This window comes from Dioscorea cayenensis, chromosome 12, assembly GCF_009730915.1.
Source record: "Dioscorea cayenensis subsp. rotundata cultivar TDr96_F1 chromosome 12, TDr96_F1_v2_PseudoChromosome.rev07_lg8_w22 25.fasta, whole genome shotgun sequence".
Classification (NCBI taxonomy): Eukaryota; Viridiplantae; Streptophyta; class Magnoliopsida; order Dioscoreales; family Dioscoreaceae; genus Dioscorea; species Dioscorea cayenensis.
The window spans coordinates 18,644,088-18,663,401 of NC_052482.1; the positions used below are offsets into that span (position 1 = coordinate 18,644,088).

The 19,314-nt window shown below is 29.9% G+C and overlaps 1 protein-coding gene and 1 pseudogene across 1 annotated transcript; one reads left to right on the forward strand and one right to left on the reverse strand.

Moving 5' to 3' along the window:
- Positions 1-11,644: 11,644 nt before the first annotated feature.
- LOC120273529 (acid phosphatase 1-like) lies at positions 11,645-13,055 on the reverse strand. The gene is made up of 3 exons (XM_039280158.1): positions 12,651-13,055; positions 12,347-12,559; positions 11,645-11,926 (listed from the first exon to the last, which is right to left on the reverse strand). Exons 1-3 carry the CDS (start codon positions 13,007-13,009, stop codon positions 11,749-11,751), a joined length of 750 nt encoding a protein of 249 aa, XP_039136092.1. The 5' UTR covers positions 13,010-13,055; the 3' UTR covers positions 11,645-11,748.
- Positions 13,056-17,596: 4,541 nt separating this feature from the next.
- Positions 17,597-19,314, forward strand: LOC120273256 (annotated as a pseudogene).

The following is a 19,314-nucleotide window of genomic DNA, read 5'->3' on the forward strand; positions in this document are numbered from 1 at the left end:
ACATGGTGGTTTATTTGTTTATTTTTTAAAAAAAAATCAATTATGTTTCTCTTTATTTTTTAATTAAAAACTTATGATTTATTCATTGAAATTAATTATAAAATTGATATATAGATAAAAAGCTAAAAAATGATTTTATTTTAAGTTGAAATATCAAAAAGTTATTCCAGATAAGGAGTAAATAAAGACTTATTTAAAAGAAAAAAGTAAAGTTATTTGTTTGGATGTTTATTATTTATATTTTTGTTTGTAAAAGCATAAACCTTTTAATTTAAAAATAAAATGATAAAAAAGATGTTCATGATAAATGAATTTAAAAATTAATGTGGCAAGACCTTTGCTTTCCAGGAAAATGACCAAAAAGATAATATAATAGGATTTGAAATGATCAAAATTAAATTGCTTTTCTAGAACTATTACATCATGCATAATCACTATGTTTTAAGATTGGGTTTAAGATTTTTCAACCTTGATTAAATCTAATTGACGTGTGATTATATACATGCATGGTTTTTCAATATGTGGAAAAAGATTATGTAAATCAAGATTTTCCTTTTTTTATTTATTTTTGAAGATACATAATAGATATAATTAATAACGTTTTTTTTTAATCCTAAAGACAAAGGAAAGGAGTAGGTAATGGCAGGAAATGGCATTACTTCTCCTATTTCTCCATTTCAGGAAAACCATGTAATTAATTTATTAAAATAATTATGGACCTCTTAAGATGTTCCATTTTTAAAATTTAAATTACTATTTCTCTGATATAAATATAAATATATGAGTAATGATATATTTATGTAAGAAGCGTTTTTTGAACCATTTTTATCCTCTAATCTCTCTTTCAAAACTAATTTCTCTACATCCTCTTACTTCTACATCCTAAACCATTCATATATAGAAGTTTAGAGTTTTAATGTTTAATTTAGAGATTTAGGTTTTAAGAGAGAAAAAATAACATTGGTGATGAAAAGCAACTTGTCATCCATGCAAATATAGCATAATATTAAATAATAATAATAATAATACACATAATATTTTTTAATTGATCTTATAAATGGGCAAATCTTTAAAACGCCACAGAGAAAAAAAATGTAAATTTTAAACTTTTTTAAGTATATATTAATTAAAAATGAGTGCTTAACTTGAATCAGTAAGTAAAAATCTCACCATATTCTAGTGAAAAGGGAAAAAAAATTTAATTTTAGCAGGGTATATATCAATGAACAATTATTTATTTTATGAGAGTGGTTGGGTTGGTTAAGGGTTTATTTCTTGACAGCATAAAGCTTGCAGAATGGATAACATAGTTTGATTTTTATTCATATGATGTCAATATTAAATAATTTTTTTGCATTAATGTGCTTTAAGTTCGATAGTTGCCTCTACCTACAAATCTTAAAATAATATCTATATATATATATATATGTAAAAGTAAGTATATAACATTATATGTAAATATGACCGCATGATTTAAGGTTTTATACATAATTATATTATGCAAAAATGATTTAAAATTTTAATATTTTAGATGGTGATTAAAAAACAAAAAATAAACATTCTGAAATAAATTTATAGATATATAAAATTCATTATAATCTCAAGTAAGAAAATGCAATTCTCCAGGGTTTAAGGATGAGAAGAGGGAATAAAAAAAATTCTTTCGAGTATATCAAAATAATAAAAATGCATTAACATTAAACAAGAAAGACATTTGTATTTTTCAAGGAGTAAAAAATTCTTTCGAGTATATCAAAATCTATTAGCATTGAGTCCTCTGTGTATAGAGTGTTCATATCCTTATTAAAGATACTAATTTGAATTTTAGCTCAAGTAGAGTGAAGACACATGTGACTTGAGGTATTAACTCCTTATCCATACACGCTGTTAATGTGGCTTGTCCACAATCTTAAAATAAAAGTAATAGTAATAAAATAAAATACAAAAAATTCATTTATAAGAAGAAAAAAAGTGTTATTTTTCACGTGGCATATGTTGAGAAGAATATCAAATCTTCAAACAATACATATAAGTAGAAATTTATGTTATCAAGATTTATATAGCATTATATATAGGTGTTTATGGGATAAATTTTAGAGGTAGTCACTGTGTTATGGTCAATTTTCATTTTGATCATTATGTTTTAATTTGTATCTTTTTAATCATCATATATTGGTTTTTTTCACCGAGCGGGTCACTCATGAATTTCTGCCCAATTTTGACTAACGTGGCAGCCGAAGATGCCACGTCACATTATTTTAATTATTATTCCATCCTAACTGGAGAAGACACCTCAACACAATGCCATGTCAACTTACTTGATCTAAGTCATCTTCCCTGTCAACTTGACATTAAGTGTGTTTCCACTTTTTTTTGTGACATGGCATAGGGCTGACATGTCCAGTCCAGCTGGACTGTGAAAATAGTTGAAAATAATGTGACATGGCATCATCAGCTGCCATGTCAGTCAAAATTGTCTGAAAATCCATGAGTGACCATCCGGTAAAAAAAAATAATATATGATGACAAAAAAAATACAAATTAAAATATAGTGATCAAAATAAAAATCGACCATAACATAATGATCTCCTCAAAAATTTTAGTCAAAAAGATTTATGAAAATATCTAAACAATTAAACGAGACTCTTCAACTAATGAGCTTGAGTGTGTTCTTTAATAGAAAGCTCCACTTAATTAATTCAAAGACTTGAAATATCTCATGTTGGTGGTTGAATACATTTATTGATAAATTACTCTCTTTGTCCTTGTGATATTAAACAAATATCAATTCAAACCTCCAAAATTTAACACATTAATTGAATATTATAATGCACAAGGTTTGGATGACTTTATTGTGATTCAATGAACAAGATATTGAGTTGTGGACTACACATTCTGTGGAGATCTAACAACTATATGCATTTAGTTGTGTAACTGTACACGAATTGCATTAATAATTGTGTGTATATCACCATATTTGAATTTAAAAGATTTAATTGTAGTGATTTAAATAAAATTTGAATAGAAATGTGTGGATTTACATAATAATATGTAAAATTTTTAGAGACAAAATTGTTGAGTCTATGATGGATAAACTTATAATGAGCCTCATAAATTTTTTTATAAATAAGATGTGGTGTTGAGCTTTCAATTATTGAGATTCAGAATTTTTCTCTGAATTAAGGTTCCCATGTAATTAGTTAGAAGAACCACAAAACTCGATCATTCACATCAATGGATTCATATGTATATTTCAGTTATTTTTCTTTGTTTCTTAATAATTTTTAAATAAAAAAGACTTGACATTTTCATAGGGATTATTCCCATTAAATTTCATCCCAAGAAGTCATTAATTTTTACTATTTAATCAAATTATGAGATCATTTGAAATGTAGGTTGACGATGTACAAGATATTAATATTATATTGACTAATTAAACACATGTTGTTTTGAATGTGTAAATCTAAAGCCATCAATTTCTAGTATCCAATCAAATCAGGAGATCATTTGAAAATTGAATTATAAGTTGGAGATGTACAAGATATTAGTATCATATTGACTAATTAAACTCATGTTGTTTTGAATGTGTAAATCTAAATTTTTTTCTTGGTTTGTGTTTTTTTTACATCAAGCTTGTTGCCTTTAAATTATATATAAGTGAATTTTTTTATGTAACTAAGTATCTAAATTACTAGTTTCTCAATTCTAAATAGATTCGTCATCATAATTTACACTTGAAACAACTCGTTTAAGCAACCTAGGACTAACCCGTGTTGGTAAAATTGTTTTTAACTTTAATAGTAGTTCATAAAATTTTATTTCTTAAGTTGTTATTTCTCTTTGAAATTTATTAGAATTAAAAAAGAGCATTAAAGCCAAAGAAAAAAAAACATGCCGAATATTTTATTCAAAATAATTGTCACAAATGAAAATTTAGTTTGATTTAGAATGATATTATTTTGTCCTTGATCATATAATTTGATCATATAAATGAGTAATGTGGTTGATTTATGAAAAACAACCATAAATGAAAAGTAATTAATTAATAATTGCAACCAATTATAGTAATAATATATTTGTGAGTCACTATTAAAAAAACCCTCCAAAGCTATTATATAACAATTCTTCATCTTATTTGAAGTTCACCGATTTAAAATGATGAAATAATATCTTTTTTATATTGATAATTTGCTTAATTTAAAATTTTAAAACCTTCAAAATTATTATTTTTATTGATATTTTTATGTATACAAGAGACCTAACTTGTTTTAAACCCTCCTCCTAAACCATTGTTTCTCCAAGTTTTGAACAGTAGATAACTCAAATTTTTTTATGGAAGTTAATCGCATTATCATTCACTTATTGCCTTGGTGATAACCTCAACCACCTTACATACTCAAAGGATTATGAGGCATCCCAAGACGCTTCCCTTTTCACCCACTTCCCAACCCCCCTATTCTACTTTTATTGAATGGTTCTTTCTCATTTTACATAAACCTAAGTATATGTATATATATATATTATAGGAAAAATTAATTATAAGTATTTAAAAGTTTTAAAACATCCCAAACAGACCCTCTGATATTTGAATTTACCAGATAATCTCTTTTTTCTGACAACTTACTTTTCAGTCCATACAACTCACTCTGTCAATTTATTCTATCTTACAACATATATTTCTCACTTAAAAATGTATAATTTTCTTTTAACATTGCGTGTTTTCGTGTAACTACATAAATATTCACATAACATATAGTACTTTTTCGTTTAATATTTGATATTTCCGTTTAATATTTTATCTTTTTATTTAATATTATGTGTTTCTGCTTAAAAAAATGAGAGGCATTTTCGTCAACGTCAGTTGCTTTTATGATAAAAGGACATAAAAAGTATGATGTCAGAAAAAATAGGGACCTTCTGTGAATACTCAAACTCAAAAGCTTTTTTTTGCAAATAACCAAACTTCATAGGGACTATTTGTTCATTATCTGCATATTATAATGTGGCCAAAGGGGCCATGGGCCTTGGGTTTTTGTAAATCCAAATTTTTTTAATGAAAGTTAATCGCATTATCATTCACTTATTGCCTTGGTGATAACCTCAATCACCTTACATACTCAAAGGATTATGAGGCATCCCAAGACGCTTCCCTTTTCACCCACTTCCCAACCTCCCTATTCTTCTTTTATTGAATGGTTCTTTCTTATTTTACATAAACCTAAGTATATATATATATATATATATTATAGGAAAAATTAATTATAAGTCTTTAAAAGTTTCAAAACATCCCAAATAGATCCTCTGATATTTGAATTTACCAGATAATCTCTTTTATTCTGACAGCTTACTTTTCAGTCCATGCAGCTCACTCCGTCAATTTATTCTACCTTACAACATATATTTCCCTCTTAAAAATATATAATTTCTTTTAACATTGCGTGTTTTCGTGTAACTACATAAGTATTCACTTAACATATAGTACTTTTTTGTTTAATATTTGATCTTACCATTTAATATTTTATCTTTCTATTTAATATTATGTGTTTCTGTTTAAAAAAATGAGAGGCATTTCTATCAACGTCAGTTACTTTTATGATAAAAGGACAAAAAATATGATGTCAGAAAAAAAATAGGGACCTTATGTGAATACTCAAACTAAAAGCTTTTTTTTGCAAATAACCAAACTTCATAGGGACTATTTGTTCATTATATGTATATTATAATATGGCCAAAGGGGCCATGGGCCTTGGGTTTTTGTAATTCCTTTTAGTTGTTTATCAATTTGTAACACTAGCTTATAAATCGTATTTTTAGAATTTTTTTTATTTACAAACCTTTTTAGTTTTTTTTATAAATTAGTCTATAGTTAAAAAAAATTATATTTTTCTTAAAAAAAAATTACTTGTACAAAAATTTATTATTTAGCCCTTTGGCAATGTTTACCCCTACGTTTTACTAACTCCATTATAACTTTTAATGATAAGTTTGATCCTCCTAAAAATAATTTTCATTAACTACACATCACGAGGGAAAGAGATACCATCTTTCTAAATATTTTTTTTTAAAAAGAAACATTGGTAGATAACATTAAAGAGAGTTAAAATAAAGTACATCTGAGAATAAAGGAAGAGGGTGTACATGCTATTCATTGTAAATTCGGGGAGTGTTGGCTAACTTAGCTAATACATGGGCGGCTTGATTTGTTGTACGTTTGGCAAAGATAAGTTGCATATTTGTAAAGGATTGCATGAGAACAAGATAGTCTTGAAGGATGATCACCATGGTAGAACTTTGGGGAATCATTTTGGAATTTAGTTTGGTGACAAAAAAGAGGGAGTCTGATTCTAGGAGCATATCATGGATGTCACTTCATGACAACCACAGAAGGGTGTCTTGACATACAAGAACCCCAGCAAGTGTAGTGTCGGAGATGAATGGAAGCGGGCCAAACAAAGATACAATCTTTCTAATTTAAAGATGGTTAATTTTTGATAAAAGTGGATAAACCACTACTTTATTGAAAAAGAAAAGCGAGTTTCGAAAAGTACTAACTCACAAGGTAAAGCAAGTAAAGAGTTCTCACCAGCGAGTGAAGAACTCGAGAAAAGAAAAATACAAGTAAACAAATAAAGGCACTGGGAAAGCGAAGAGATCCGTCTCGGAGTCACGGGAGCAGTCCGAGTGCAGGGGAAGGAGTAGATTACTCTCGAATCAATGGAGTGTCAAGATTGCCGGGTGTTATATGCGGTCCGTGCGCTCAGAAAGTCGAGGGAGCGCTTTATCTTCTTGGAGGCTTCATTCGGTTCTTTCGATGGGGTAAAGAAAGTCGTAGAAAACCAAGCAAGCAACATATTAATGATTTTTGAATAATACTTTAGGAAAAGGTAATGCGAGTGTTTTGAAAGATGCGGTTGTTCCGTTCCAGCCAAATATTCCAGATAATTGCTCTAGAGAGTAAGTCCCACAACAATCTAATGGTTGAATGTAATGAAGGTAACCATAAGGTCCAGATGCTTGAAACTGTGAGAGGTAGAGATTGAAGATCAAGAGTGTTGGAGAAGTAGGACCAAAAACGGGAAGAAATTGATCAAGATGGTTAAATTCACACATATATTAAAGTCCAAATCTAATTAATTGTAATATCTTTTGAAAGATGCGACAAGAAAGCCACGATGACCCAACCCACCCGAAAGTCATTTTAAACCCCGGGTTCTTAGACATGGATCAAAATGACTAATAAATTTATAAATCATATATTGCTTGACTTATACTTGCCGCAAGGATAAGTCTGGTCCTTGTTTACCTACACGTCAATGACTCTATCCTCGGAGCTTTTTTTTTTTTCCTTCGACTGCCATTGCTAAGAACCTAATATGGGAAAAATGGTTAGACAGTCACAACCCAAATGAGTCAATGAATAGTGACAATAGTCAAGTACTTACACAAATTGCAAGCTTTTGTTAGAGTATTTAATAATTTTATTTATAATATATACAAAAACACACACACACATATATATATATATATATATACTCACACAAACTTGATACGTTGAAAATAAGGAATGTTAGACAAGTATGCATCATCAACATCTAAGACCCAAACATACTTGCCATCATCTTGGTAAGGTTGGATGGTGTTAACGTATGGAAAGATTTGGCCAATTCCTGGTATTGTCCTCCATGTCCATTGCAATTAAGGGGCCGTTTGGATTGCGGAATAGGAATGAGAAGAGGGGGAATGAAAAGAAGGAGGAATGAGAATAAGAATAGGGGGAATGAGGAGGATAATGAAGAAGGTGTTTGAATGGAGGGAATGAGAGTTAGGAATAGGAAAAAGTAAGAGAGAGATAAGATGAAAATTACATTAATACCCTTTTGTGTAAATAAATCATTTGTATAAAATAATAAATTATGTTTAATAATAAATATTTAATATTATTTATTATTAAATATTTAGAATTTATTATAATTAAATATTTAAACTTAATATAATTAATTTACATATTTAATTAATTATTTTAATTATAATAATTAAAACAATAGGGGTATTACACCCCATTAATTAATTATTTTAATTATAATAATAGTTAAAAAAATAATGATGTTTAAATTATTTTATTATGTTAATTAATATGTAAATATGTTATTATAATTAATTATTTAAAGTAATAATTTTTTAACATATAATTAATTAACAAAAATAAAAAATTTTACTTATAAAATAATTTAAATATCATTATTTATTTGAAATTAATATAATTAAATTTATTAATTAATTATATTAATTTTAAATATTAATTAAATATAAAGAGAGGGGTAATATGGGTAATATGAGTATTACACCCCATTACCCCCTCTCATGAATCCCATTATCCCCAATTTTGGGGGTAATGGGAATCCCCTTGATGGGATGGTCCAACCATCCCATCAGAGCAATGGGACTCCCATTACTTTAACCCAAATATGGGAGTGAGATGCATGGATACTTGTGATTCCCACTCCTAAGGATCCAATCCTGGATCCAAACACCCCCTAATTGTAGTACTTGATCTCTAGGTGAGGAATGCACCATCTTGAATATGAGCCCATGACATCATGTTATTAGTTTCCACCACCAAAATCTCCAACTTAGGAACTCTTTTTCATTCTCCCCTCCTTCTTCTTCTTCTTCTTCTTCTTCTTGTTTTAATTAATGAGCATGTTTTTTTCCATGAAGAGGATGGTGGGCAGAGTTGTGATCAGGCTTCCCCAAAATAAAGGCATGTTCTTCTAGTTGCGAAGTTCGATTCCTTACCTTTCAACCTGCAAGAAAGAATGATAGCATTATTATCAATTGTTTTCTTACCGAAGATATTGTAGAATTTTATTGAGTGTGGGACTCTTAAGTTTACTAATTAATAATCTAACCATAAATATAAAAGATATTGTTAAAAATATTATGATTATATATATTTAAAAAAACAAATTAGATAAATCACAAAGAAACAAGGAAAAAGGTTTATAGTAGCCGAGAAGGATAAAGAAAGTACACACCACTATAAAATTCAAAAAGGATCATGACCACCAAGTAAAAGATAAAGTGATATTATCCTTGGATGGGGTGAATCATAACTCAAGGAACTTGATTAGACAAATCCCTAAAAAATCACTTGCTTCTGTCACGGGACCCTAGCAAGTCAAGACTTCGATTCACCAAATTGATCAAATCCTTGAGTTTGATCATTTTGTCCCAAGAACTAGAGACACCTATAATAAGAATATATTATTAATTTTAGGATAAATAATTTAAATAGTCTATTACTTGTTATGTGTTTCTATTTCGGTCACTAAAGTTTAAAACGTTGTGATTTGATCTTCTACATCAATGATAAAGTCTGGGTTTACGGTGTTAACAACGATTATAGGTGGCTTACCATATTGTAAGCCATGTAGATTCCTAGGATTAATCTTATTGTAAGCCACACATGATCACCAATTAACATCATAAGTGGAGTGACTTTTTGCGAAAAAACCATATGAGAAAGTTTGTGATTATTTAGATTGTTTGCTCTTAATTTTTTTTTTTTAAAAAAATCAAAACTAGCAAAGGAGCAGTAAAATTAAAAATGTGCTCCTTTTGCTCTTGTCAGATTCTTCTAAAAATAGGCCTGGGCAAGAGATCCTATGTTGCTTTTAACCAGACTAAGATTAGATCTTCATGAGCCCCAAAAGTCCTTAAGGATCCTTGGCAATTGCAATAACCCAAAAATGTAATCATAGTAGTTTGAAATATGTACACTTAGCAAAAGGGCATTAGAGGAAGAGGTGGTATGCTGATTTGACTGATGTGTGGTAGAAGATACAAGTAGTTGTCGGGAGATAGTTACATCTTCTAGTTGTGAAATTTTCTAAAGTTAGTATTTTGTTATCTTAGCTACCTATATGAAAACAATCAACTTTTCATGATACAGGGAAGTTAGTTCAATATATTAATCAACTTTTCATAAGGTAGTTAGTTATCTCATTTCCTCTCGCTCAAAGGTTGAAAGATTCAAACTCTACTGGTAGCTTCTCCACATTTCTAAATAATTAAATAAATAAATATCAAATGGGGATCGGGATCAAGTGATCATTGTTTGGATCTCAAAAAAGAATTTGAATTTTTAGGTTATTTTCAAGTCAAATTCGAATGAGTCTTTGCGTAATAGAGTAAATTATCATTTCTAATTATTGTGTTTTTTGAAAAATAAGAAAAAAACTGATGCTTGATTAAAGTATGTAATAATAATATTAATAAGTAAATTGTTGAACAACATTGTAATAATAATAAGAAAATTGTTGAACAACATTGAGGGCCGCTCATGTAAAACACTAAAAATATGTGAAAACAGAGAATTTCTTAATACCAATATTAATCATATATTAAAAGAGAATAAAATATAGGAGAGGTTACCTTTATTATTATTATTATTACTATTATTATTAGTATAAATATTGATAAGGTAAGCAAACCACTTACCGTACGTAATTAATGTTGTGGGGGAAGGAAGTTGATCTCTAAAACTCTCTTATCATTTTTTAATAGAAAAGTAGTGTTATTCTAATTTATACCGTCGTATTTAGTTTAGAGTATTAAAATTTAGGTTATAAAATCATAATATGCATATCATATTCTAACTTTCGTGAGATTTGGAAATCACAAAAATTAAATAGTCAAATTAAAAAAAAAAATTATAAAAGGGAAAGCCAGAAGTTACTTTTTAACTCCAATCCCTTTTTCAAAAATGATTCTTTCTAGTTTCTACTCAAAGCTTTTAGAACCCATATTAATTATTGAAATCTTGGCTTTAAGAGCAATATATTGATTTGAAGGATATCAAAAGAATTAGATGCTCAAATTACACAAGCAAATCTTCATATATCAAGCATGAAAGAGAGAAAAAGAGAGACCGTCATAAAATGCCTTGAAAATAAAAGGATCATATTAGGCTTTTATCAATTAGTAGTAATTGTTCCAACCATTCTGTCTATATACCATGATTTTTTTTTCTTTTATTAAGTTTTACCTAAATCATTGTAAACCATGAATGTCATTTCAAGATAGTGCGGATGCCTACATTGCTTTGATCAACCGGAATCTCAGCTTATTAGGTATTTTTTTGCTTGACTTTGGAGATTAGCCATCCAACCCCATGCAAGCTAAAGCACATTGTATTTGGGATGGTTTAGGTAGAAATTCTTTTTCTTGTTGATTGTCCCTTAATTAAATATTATCTTTTTGACTAATCATCCATGAATCAAATATTATCTGTTTAACATCAGATCATTTTCACAGTTTCACCTGTAGTTGATGATGTGACTTTCTTTACTGTCTTATCTCTATATCATTATCCCTTTGTTTTTATTTTTTTTCTTGTCCCTTCTTTATCTCTATACTTTTTTATTCTTTTTGAATGAATGTAAGTTATCCTTTTTTTTCTTTAAAAAGAAAAAAGATGAAGTGACTTCGATAAAATATAAAGTAGGGTTTTCCATGTTTAACATAGTAATCATTTTAAAGTGTTCAATCAATTTAAGGTTATTTAAATTGAATTGATGTGAATTTTACTATTTATTTTGGTTTAAATGCTAAAAAATGAATAAAATTGAGTTGATTTGCGACGATCATGATTTTAATTTATTTTCTTAAATAACAATCATGAACTTTTACAGTTCATCACAAGAGAAAAAAAGAAAAGAAAAGAAAGCTTAGAATGGTTCTGACGTTTTAAGAAACAAAATACATAGGATTGGGCAACTTAAAGGTCCGAGCACCAATAGATTCTCCAGTGAGATCACTCCATTGATCTCCAACATTTCCATGTATTCTATATCCTTCTCCTTCTATCTCTTTTCTTATTGCCGATTTGAATTTCTCAGCACTTTGTCCCTTGTATTTTGAGCTTCTACAATCCAATATATATATATATATATATATGCACACAATGTTAGTATGTAATCTATATATATGTAAAATGACATTAAATAACATTTAAAGAACATTGTTTTCAGATAATTAAACCTTAAAATGATAAAAAAAAACAACAACATATTATCGGTTTAATAAACTATATTTACATGACAAACTAGAAAATGCTATGAAAACAAAGTTAAAATTTGAAACTAGGATCACATAAAATAAACATAACATAAAAAGAAAACATAATGGTTTTAGAAAAGTAAACTTAAAATTAAGTCAACAAAATTGGCATATCATATGTAACTCAAACATGAACTATGGTAACATAAAATAAATATGTATGTGGCTTTTTAATCTTTTAGAAAAGTAAACTTAAAATATTAGCAAAAATGGCACATTAATTTACCTCAAAATCAATCTTTCATGTCCTACATATCCTTGCAAAAGCAAGTTCAAGGCTGTTATTGAGCCAAGTTGCTCCTCATGCCTCCCTGTGAGAAGGAAAACCTTGAAACCCCTCTCAATAAGCTTCTTATAAAACACCAACATTGAATGAATTGCAGGACATGATCCTTCCAATATCCAACTCTTAAACATCACTCGATCAAATGGATCACATCTTAAAAAAAAAAAAAGGTATTGTTTCATTGAACTCAATGAAGAACCAAAAGTGTTTGATGAAATGCCTCAAAGGACAAAAGAGCACTCACCCAAAGTTCTTTCTCTCATAGTACTTGAGATTAGAGATGCAAGTGTCATCAACATCAAGAATCCATATATCTTTACCATCATTGTTTAGAATGATGGAGTTCATGTAAGTAAGCATTTCTGCGATGACCATATCGAGATCGTGTTGGTATTGGCCGCCGAGCATGTAGGTTTTTATATACGGTAAACACCGGCGAGGGACCGTAGGCCATGACCTTAAGTTGTTGCTCTCTATTGCAAATCTCCAACTCAAAGTGTAGTTTGCTCCATTGTTGATTGACATAATTGATCTTGCCTTGATGAAGATGCATGTAAGTACTTGATGAAGTAGCATCCAAAGATAGCTCATCAATGTTTTCATTGTTTTCAAGCTATGTTTAACTTAGTATTGGATAGGTGGATGGAGAGGGATGGATTATTTGATTAGAACTTGGAATAAATAAGGCAATGATTTAGAAAATTGATTGACTTATTGTTTTTTTCTTAAGTCTACCACTTTTGTTGTTATACATAGACTTAAGTTCATATGTGGACTTGGTTTTCTTCTCTTATTCCAATGACTCGTTTAACATGTCCGGGAGATGTTTTCTTGTGATTTAGAGTCTCTAATTTTACATCGAACTCTTATTTATCATCTCTGTTTAATTAGATTTTTTCATTTACATTTTGCTTTTTTTTATCGACGATCTAGATTCTAGGCGAGGTTAATAAACTCTTCATTTATTAGCATAGGGTCCTTTGTGCAGAGCATTCATTTTTTGTAGAGGAGACAGGTTTGAATATCAGCTCACGCAGGACGAGGGCACAAATAGATTGAGTTATTAATTCCTTATTTGCGCAAGCTCACTTTATCCCAAAAAATAAAATAGAATGGACACACCGTTCACATGTGCTCCAAATTATCAACTATGCTTTGAAAGGGATTTGAACTTTCATTCTTTTATATGAAGTTAATTGCATTACTACCCACATATTGTGAAGATGGCGTTATGTATAAATTATTAATGATATCCCTTATGTTTAATTGAAAAAAAAATTATAAATAAATATGAAAAAGTATTTATCCCCGTGATTACATTTTCACTAGTTATTTTTTGTTGGTAAATCACTGAACCTTGGTTAAATATCATTTTGATCACTGAATTTTGATTTATTTCGAAATACTCACTAAAGTTACTAATCATTTCAGCAACATGTCACCTGATGGATTGATACCTTCATTAGCTAACGTGAAGGCCATAGATCACTCTTTGACTGTGCGTTAACTAGGCTTTTTCTGAGCTTCACGTCAGCTAATGAAGATGTTAATTCATCTAGTGAACTATTGTTGAAATAATTAGTAACTTTAGTGAGCATTTCAAAACAAATCAAAATTCAGTGATCAAAATGATATTTGACCAAAGTTCAGTGATTTACTAAAAAAATTAACCAAGTAAACAAAATATAGATGATTCACACCTTGTCTTGTCAATTAAATCAAACACGCTTTCATTTTTTTTTCAATAGTGTGAATCTTTGATAATTGACACATTCAAAGACATTGATAATCATTGTTTGACAATATAGCACATCATTTTGTGATGTTTGTATATTTGTGTTATATGGTGTGTATTTGTTTCTAATTTTCAATATCTTATTTAGATTGAGTATATATTGTATTATATTAGTGGTTGGGATGTGACTTGAATGACCAGGTCAGCAAGATTTATAAATTGGAATAATGAAGTTTTGTCTTTTTCTTTTTTTTTTGGAAAAATTGGATAAACCATTTCAATTAATACAAAAAAAAAAAAATATAAATCAAACGCGGAGTACAAAGATCCTCTTTATTATTTCTTAATTTTGAACCAATTTATGTACGGAGTATTTTGTTAATTTATTCCTTTAAATTAAACCAACTCAGGTGCTCAGTGTTTAAGCAACTCATTCTTTGTTTCCATGTGTTTAAGGAATTCATTCTCCCCGCTTTGTTTTTTTTTTAATTAAATCAAACACGCTTTTATTTTCTCAGCAGTGTGAATCTCTATTACTTGACACATTCAAAGACATGGATGATCATTGTTTGACACGTTATCACATCATTTTTGTAATTTTTGTATATTTGTGTTATATGGTGTGAATTTGTTTATAATTTTCCACATTTTATTTAGATTGAGTATATATTGTATTACATCGGTGGTTGGGATGTGACTTGAATGACCGGGTCAGCGAGATTTTTAAATTAGAACAATGATGTTTTTTGTCTTTTATTGAAAAGTTGGATAAACTATTTCAATTAATACAAAAAGAGAGTCATATATAAATAGAACGCGGAAGTACAAAGATCCTCTTTATTATTTCTTAATTTTAAACCAACTTATGTACTAAGTATTTTGTTAATTTATTCAGTTAAATTAAACCAACTTAGATACTCAATGTTTAAACAAGTCATTCTTTGTTTCCATGTGTTTAAGGAATTCATTCTCCCGTTGTTTATTTTCTTGTCAATTAAATCAAACACGCTTTTGTTCTCTCAGCGTGAATCTCTAATAATTGACACATTCAAAGACATGGATAATCATTGTTTGACAATGTATCACATCATTTTGTGCTTTTTGTATATTTGTGTTATATGGTGTGTATTTGTTACTAATTTTTCACATCTTATTTAGATTAAGTATATATTGTAGTATATCGGTGGTTGGGATGTGACTTGAATGACCGGGTCAGCGAGATTTATAAATTGGAACAATGAAGTTTTGTCTTTTTTTTGTTTTTTGTTTTTATTGAAAAGTTGGATAAACCATTTCAATTAATACAAAAAGAGAGACATGCACAAATAGAACACGAAGTACAAAGATCCTCTTTAACATTTCTCAATTTTAAACCAACTTATGTACTGAGTATTTTGTTAATTTAGTCCTTTAAAATAAACCAACTCAGGTACTCAATGTGTAAGCAACTCATTCTTTGTTTCTATGTGTTTAAGGAATTCATTCTTTTATTTTATGTGTTTAGCTAACTCAATTCAAGGGACTCATTCCATCATTACTTACTTCTAGTGTATAAGAGAACAAGATGAACTCGTTTCATTATTTTGTGAGATTGCTTATTAAGTTATAGACAAGATCAAATGGGTCAATAAGATAAGATAAACCTGTTTTAGAATATTAGTCCATCATTAAAAAAAATAAAAATACAATATAAGAGCCTATCATAACGTGTTCTTATTTTGTCCACCAAATGGTCCTAAGTGTTTGAAATCATTTACTCCTTTCATTTAAGCATAAGCATTTGAACAACTCAAATAATTTAAATTGTTTAATGAACTCATTGATTATTTTAAGTGTTTATTTGAACTCGGAGCACCCCAATGATCATGTGAAAATCCTTACTTAATTTTAAGTGTTTTTTTAAGTGGTATAAGTTTTTATAAACATGTGAAAATAAAAATTTCAGCAATGATGGGTATGTTCTTATTGCATGCGAGATTTTATTATCATAGATAAGTTACCAATAGAATTTTAGTGTACCACCTTTGAAAAGAAAGAAATAAAATACTAGTTGTCTATTGTAGTAATTAATTAGGTTGATACAGTAAATATTTAGAAATAAGTGAGAAAAATAAGCAATCCAAAAAATTAAAAAAAATTCTTGAGATGCTAGACATATGTGAAAGTAATTCCACCATGATTTACAATATGAGAGACATACTAGTTGTCTATTGTAGTATTTAATATTTTACTTATGCGGTGTGTATATGTCAATATGAGAGTTCATAAGAAAGAAACACTTGATGTTAAATAAGAGAAATTAAATTTATTTAAAATGTTTTGCAAGAATATAAAAAGTAAATATTATTCATTTATATTTAAATCTTTTGGTTCTAAATTAGAATGTTTTTCTAGAATATACTCCTTTCATCTTTTTTTACTTGTCCATTTTAATTATGTCACATAAATTAAAAAAATAAATTAAAATTAATTGATAATTTAAAATTTATAAAATTATATTAATTTTTCAAAATTAAATTTATTTAAAATATGTTTTTAAAAATATGCAGTTAATATAATTTATTAGAAATTGTAAAAATATTTTTAATATATTAGGCAAATTTTAAAAAATAATATTTAATACTTCACAAATAATTTAAATAAATAAATAAAAATATTAAAAAAACTTTAAAATGAAACAAGTAAAAAAAGGACAGAGGGAGCAGAACTAGAAATGGCAACGGGTCGGGTCGGGTGCGGGTATTAACATACCCGTACCCGTACCTGATACCCCACTAGTATACCCGAACCCGAACCCGACGGGTTTTAAAAACCCCAACCCACACCGGCACCCGACGGGTAATTGGGTACCCGCGGGTATACCCGCCCCGGCCCCAATATTAAAAAAATTAATAAAAAATATATTATTTTTATAAAAACAATAACTTAAAAGTAATTATAATTTTTTATAAAATAAAATAAAATAATTATAAAATAACAAGACCAAACAAAGAGGAAAAATAAAAAACCCTAAATTGTTAAGTTGTAGAACATATTAGTGTGTGTATATATATATATATATATGTGTGTGTGTTTGTATATATATATTATAATAATATTTTAGTAATTTTAATTTCGGGTCGGGTACGGGTTTGGGTACGGGGCGGGTATTAGAATTTCCATACCCGCACCCGTTTCATACAAGTCGGGTTTTACCCGAACTTGACCCGAAACCCAGTCAAATCGGGTTTTACCCATCAAACTCGGGTCGGGTCGGGTCAAGTTGGGTCGGGTATGGATATTATTGCCATCTCTAAGCAAAAGTAAGTAATTTTTAAAAGGTTAAACAATGAGAGATAAATAATTAAGTTATCGGATCCAAATCTAATAACGATGAGAATCCGACCCGTTTGCCACCCGGAGATATAAAGGACTCCTTTCCTCTTTCTCGTTGTTTTCTTTCCCTCCAAGAAACCGGTGTCTCTCTCTCTCTCTCTCTCTCTCTCTCTCTCTCTCTCATGTCGACCTCGGCGATGATGGTTCTTGATCCCAAGCCCTTTCTCTCGGAGCCGCCTCCAAGCCTCACCGCCGACCTCTTCCCGTCTTTCCTCACGGCCGATGAGGACGGTGATCCCTGCGGCCGCTCAAGTCGCTGCAGCGCCAGCTCGAGTTCATTGAAATCCAGGAGAAGTAGGTCAAGAACGATCAGAAGAATCTCAAGCGCGAGCTCCTCCACGCACAGGAAGAGGTGAAGCGCAGCCAGTCCGTTCCCCTCGTCATCGGCTATTTCATGGAGATGATCGACCAGAACAACGGTATCGTTCGATCCACCACTAGGTCTAGTTATTATGTGAGGATTTTGAGCATTCTCAACAGGGATCTGTTGAAGCCCTCTGCGTTCGTGGCATTGCATCGGCTCTCAAAGGCGTTGCTTGATGTGTTGTTGCCGGAGGCCAATTTGAGCATTCCTCTTCTCAGTTAATCGGAGAAGCATGATGTTTCTTATAATGTGGGTATGGTTTGTGTGATTTTCTGTGATTTGATTTTGGTTTGGTTGAAATGTGCTTTAATGCCTCGAAGAGGATGAATGTCCTAAGAGTTAATTTTATTTGGATAATGTAGAGAGTAGGCTAATCACATCTATATGGTAATTTTGTCCTGGGAATTCATTTCTAACGGACAAGTGGATTAACTTTTGTTAGTATAAGTTTATAATAGTGGCCACTTTTGAAGTCAAACATGACAAGCCGTGCTTTTGGTGGATGCTTCGAGGATGGTGGCTGTGGTAAGTGGTGGTGGTAGTTGGTATGATGTGGTAGGAGAGCACATCCTTCTCTATGTTTGATGGAACTCCACCAGTTAGTGTAGGATGAAAATTTGCAATAGCATTCCTATGCATCTCGTTTCACTTATCATTTTTGATCTCAATTGGCCTTTAACTAAAGGTCGTTAAAAAAAGTATCTATCCTTCGAATTGCCTTCATCTTCATCTTTTAGTGAGAAATTACTCCATTGAATTTTTCAATTTCGTATTTTATCACTATTACTTCTAATGCAGTCTACTTCGAGAGTTGTAACTAATTCTTTCAAGAGCGTGAGCAATAATCTAATTTATTTTCTGATGTGGAGGACACCTAAGTTTGGCTCTGATAGCATTTGTTGTGAATAGATAAACCAGATAAAACAAGGGTCGTAGCTAAAAAAAATTTTAAAAAATCACACAGCGTACGATAAGTAGATATGCACACCCAAGTCTGGCTTTGGTAGCACTTGTTATGAGTAGATGGATCAGATAGAGGAGGGTTGCAGTTAAAATAAATGAACAAATTGAAGATATAAGTGAGTCTTCCGCATATCTTTTTAAAGGAACTTGTTACTACTCTTGAAGCAGCCTGTAATAGAAGGGATGGCGGCAAAATACGAAATTGAAAAATTCAATAGGAGCAATTTCTCACTTTGGAAGTTGAAGATGAGGGTAATTCTAATAAAGGATAATAGCTTACCGACCATTAGTGAAAAGCTAGCTGAGATCAAAGATGACAAGTGGAACGAAATGGACGGGAATGTTGTTGAAAATCTTCATTTGTCACTAGCTGATGGAGATTTATCAAGGATAAAGAAGGATGCGCTTTTCTATTACACCATACTAGCTGTCATAGGGCTTCTAGGAGTCACACCCTTGGCGCGGGAGTGA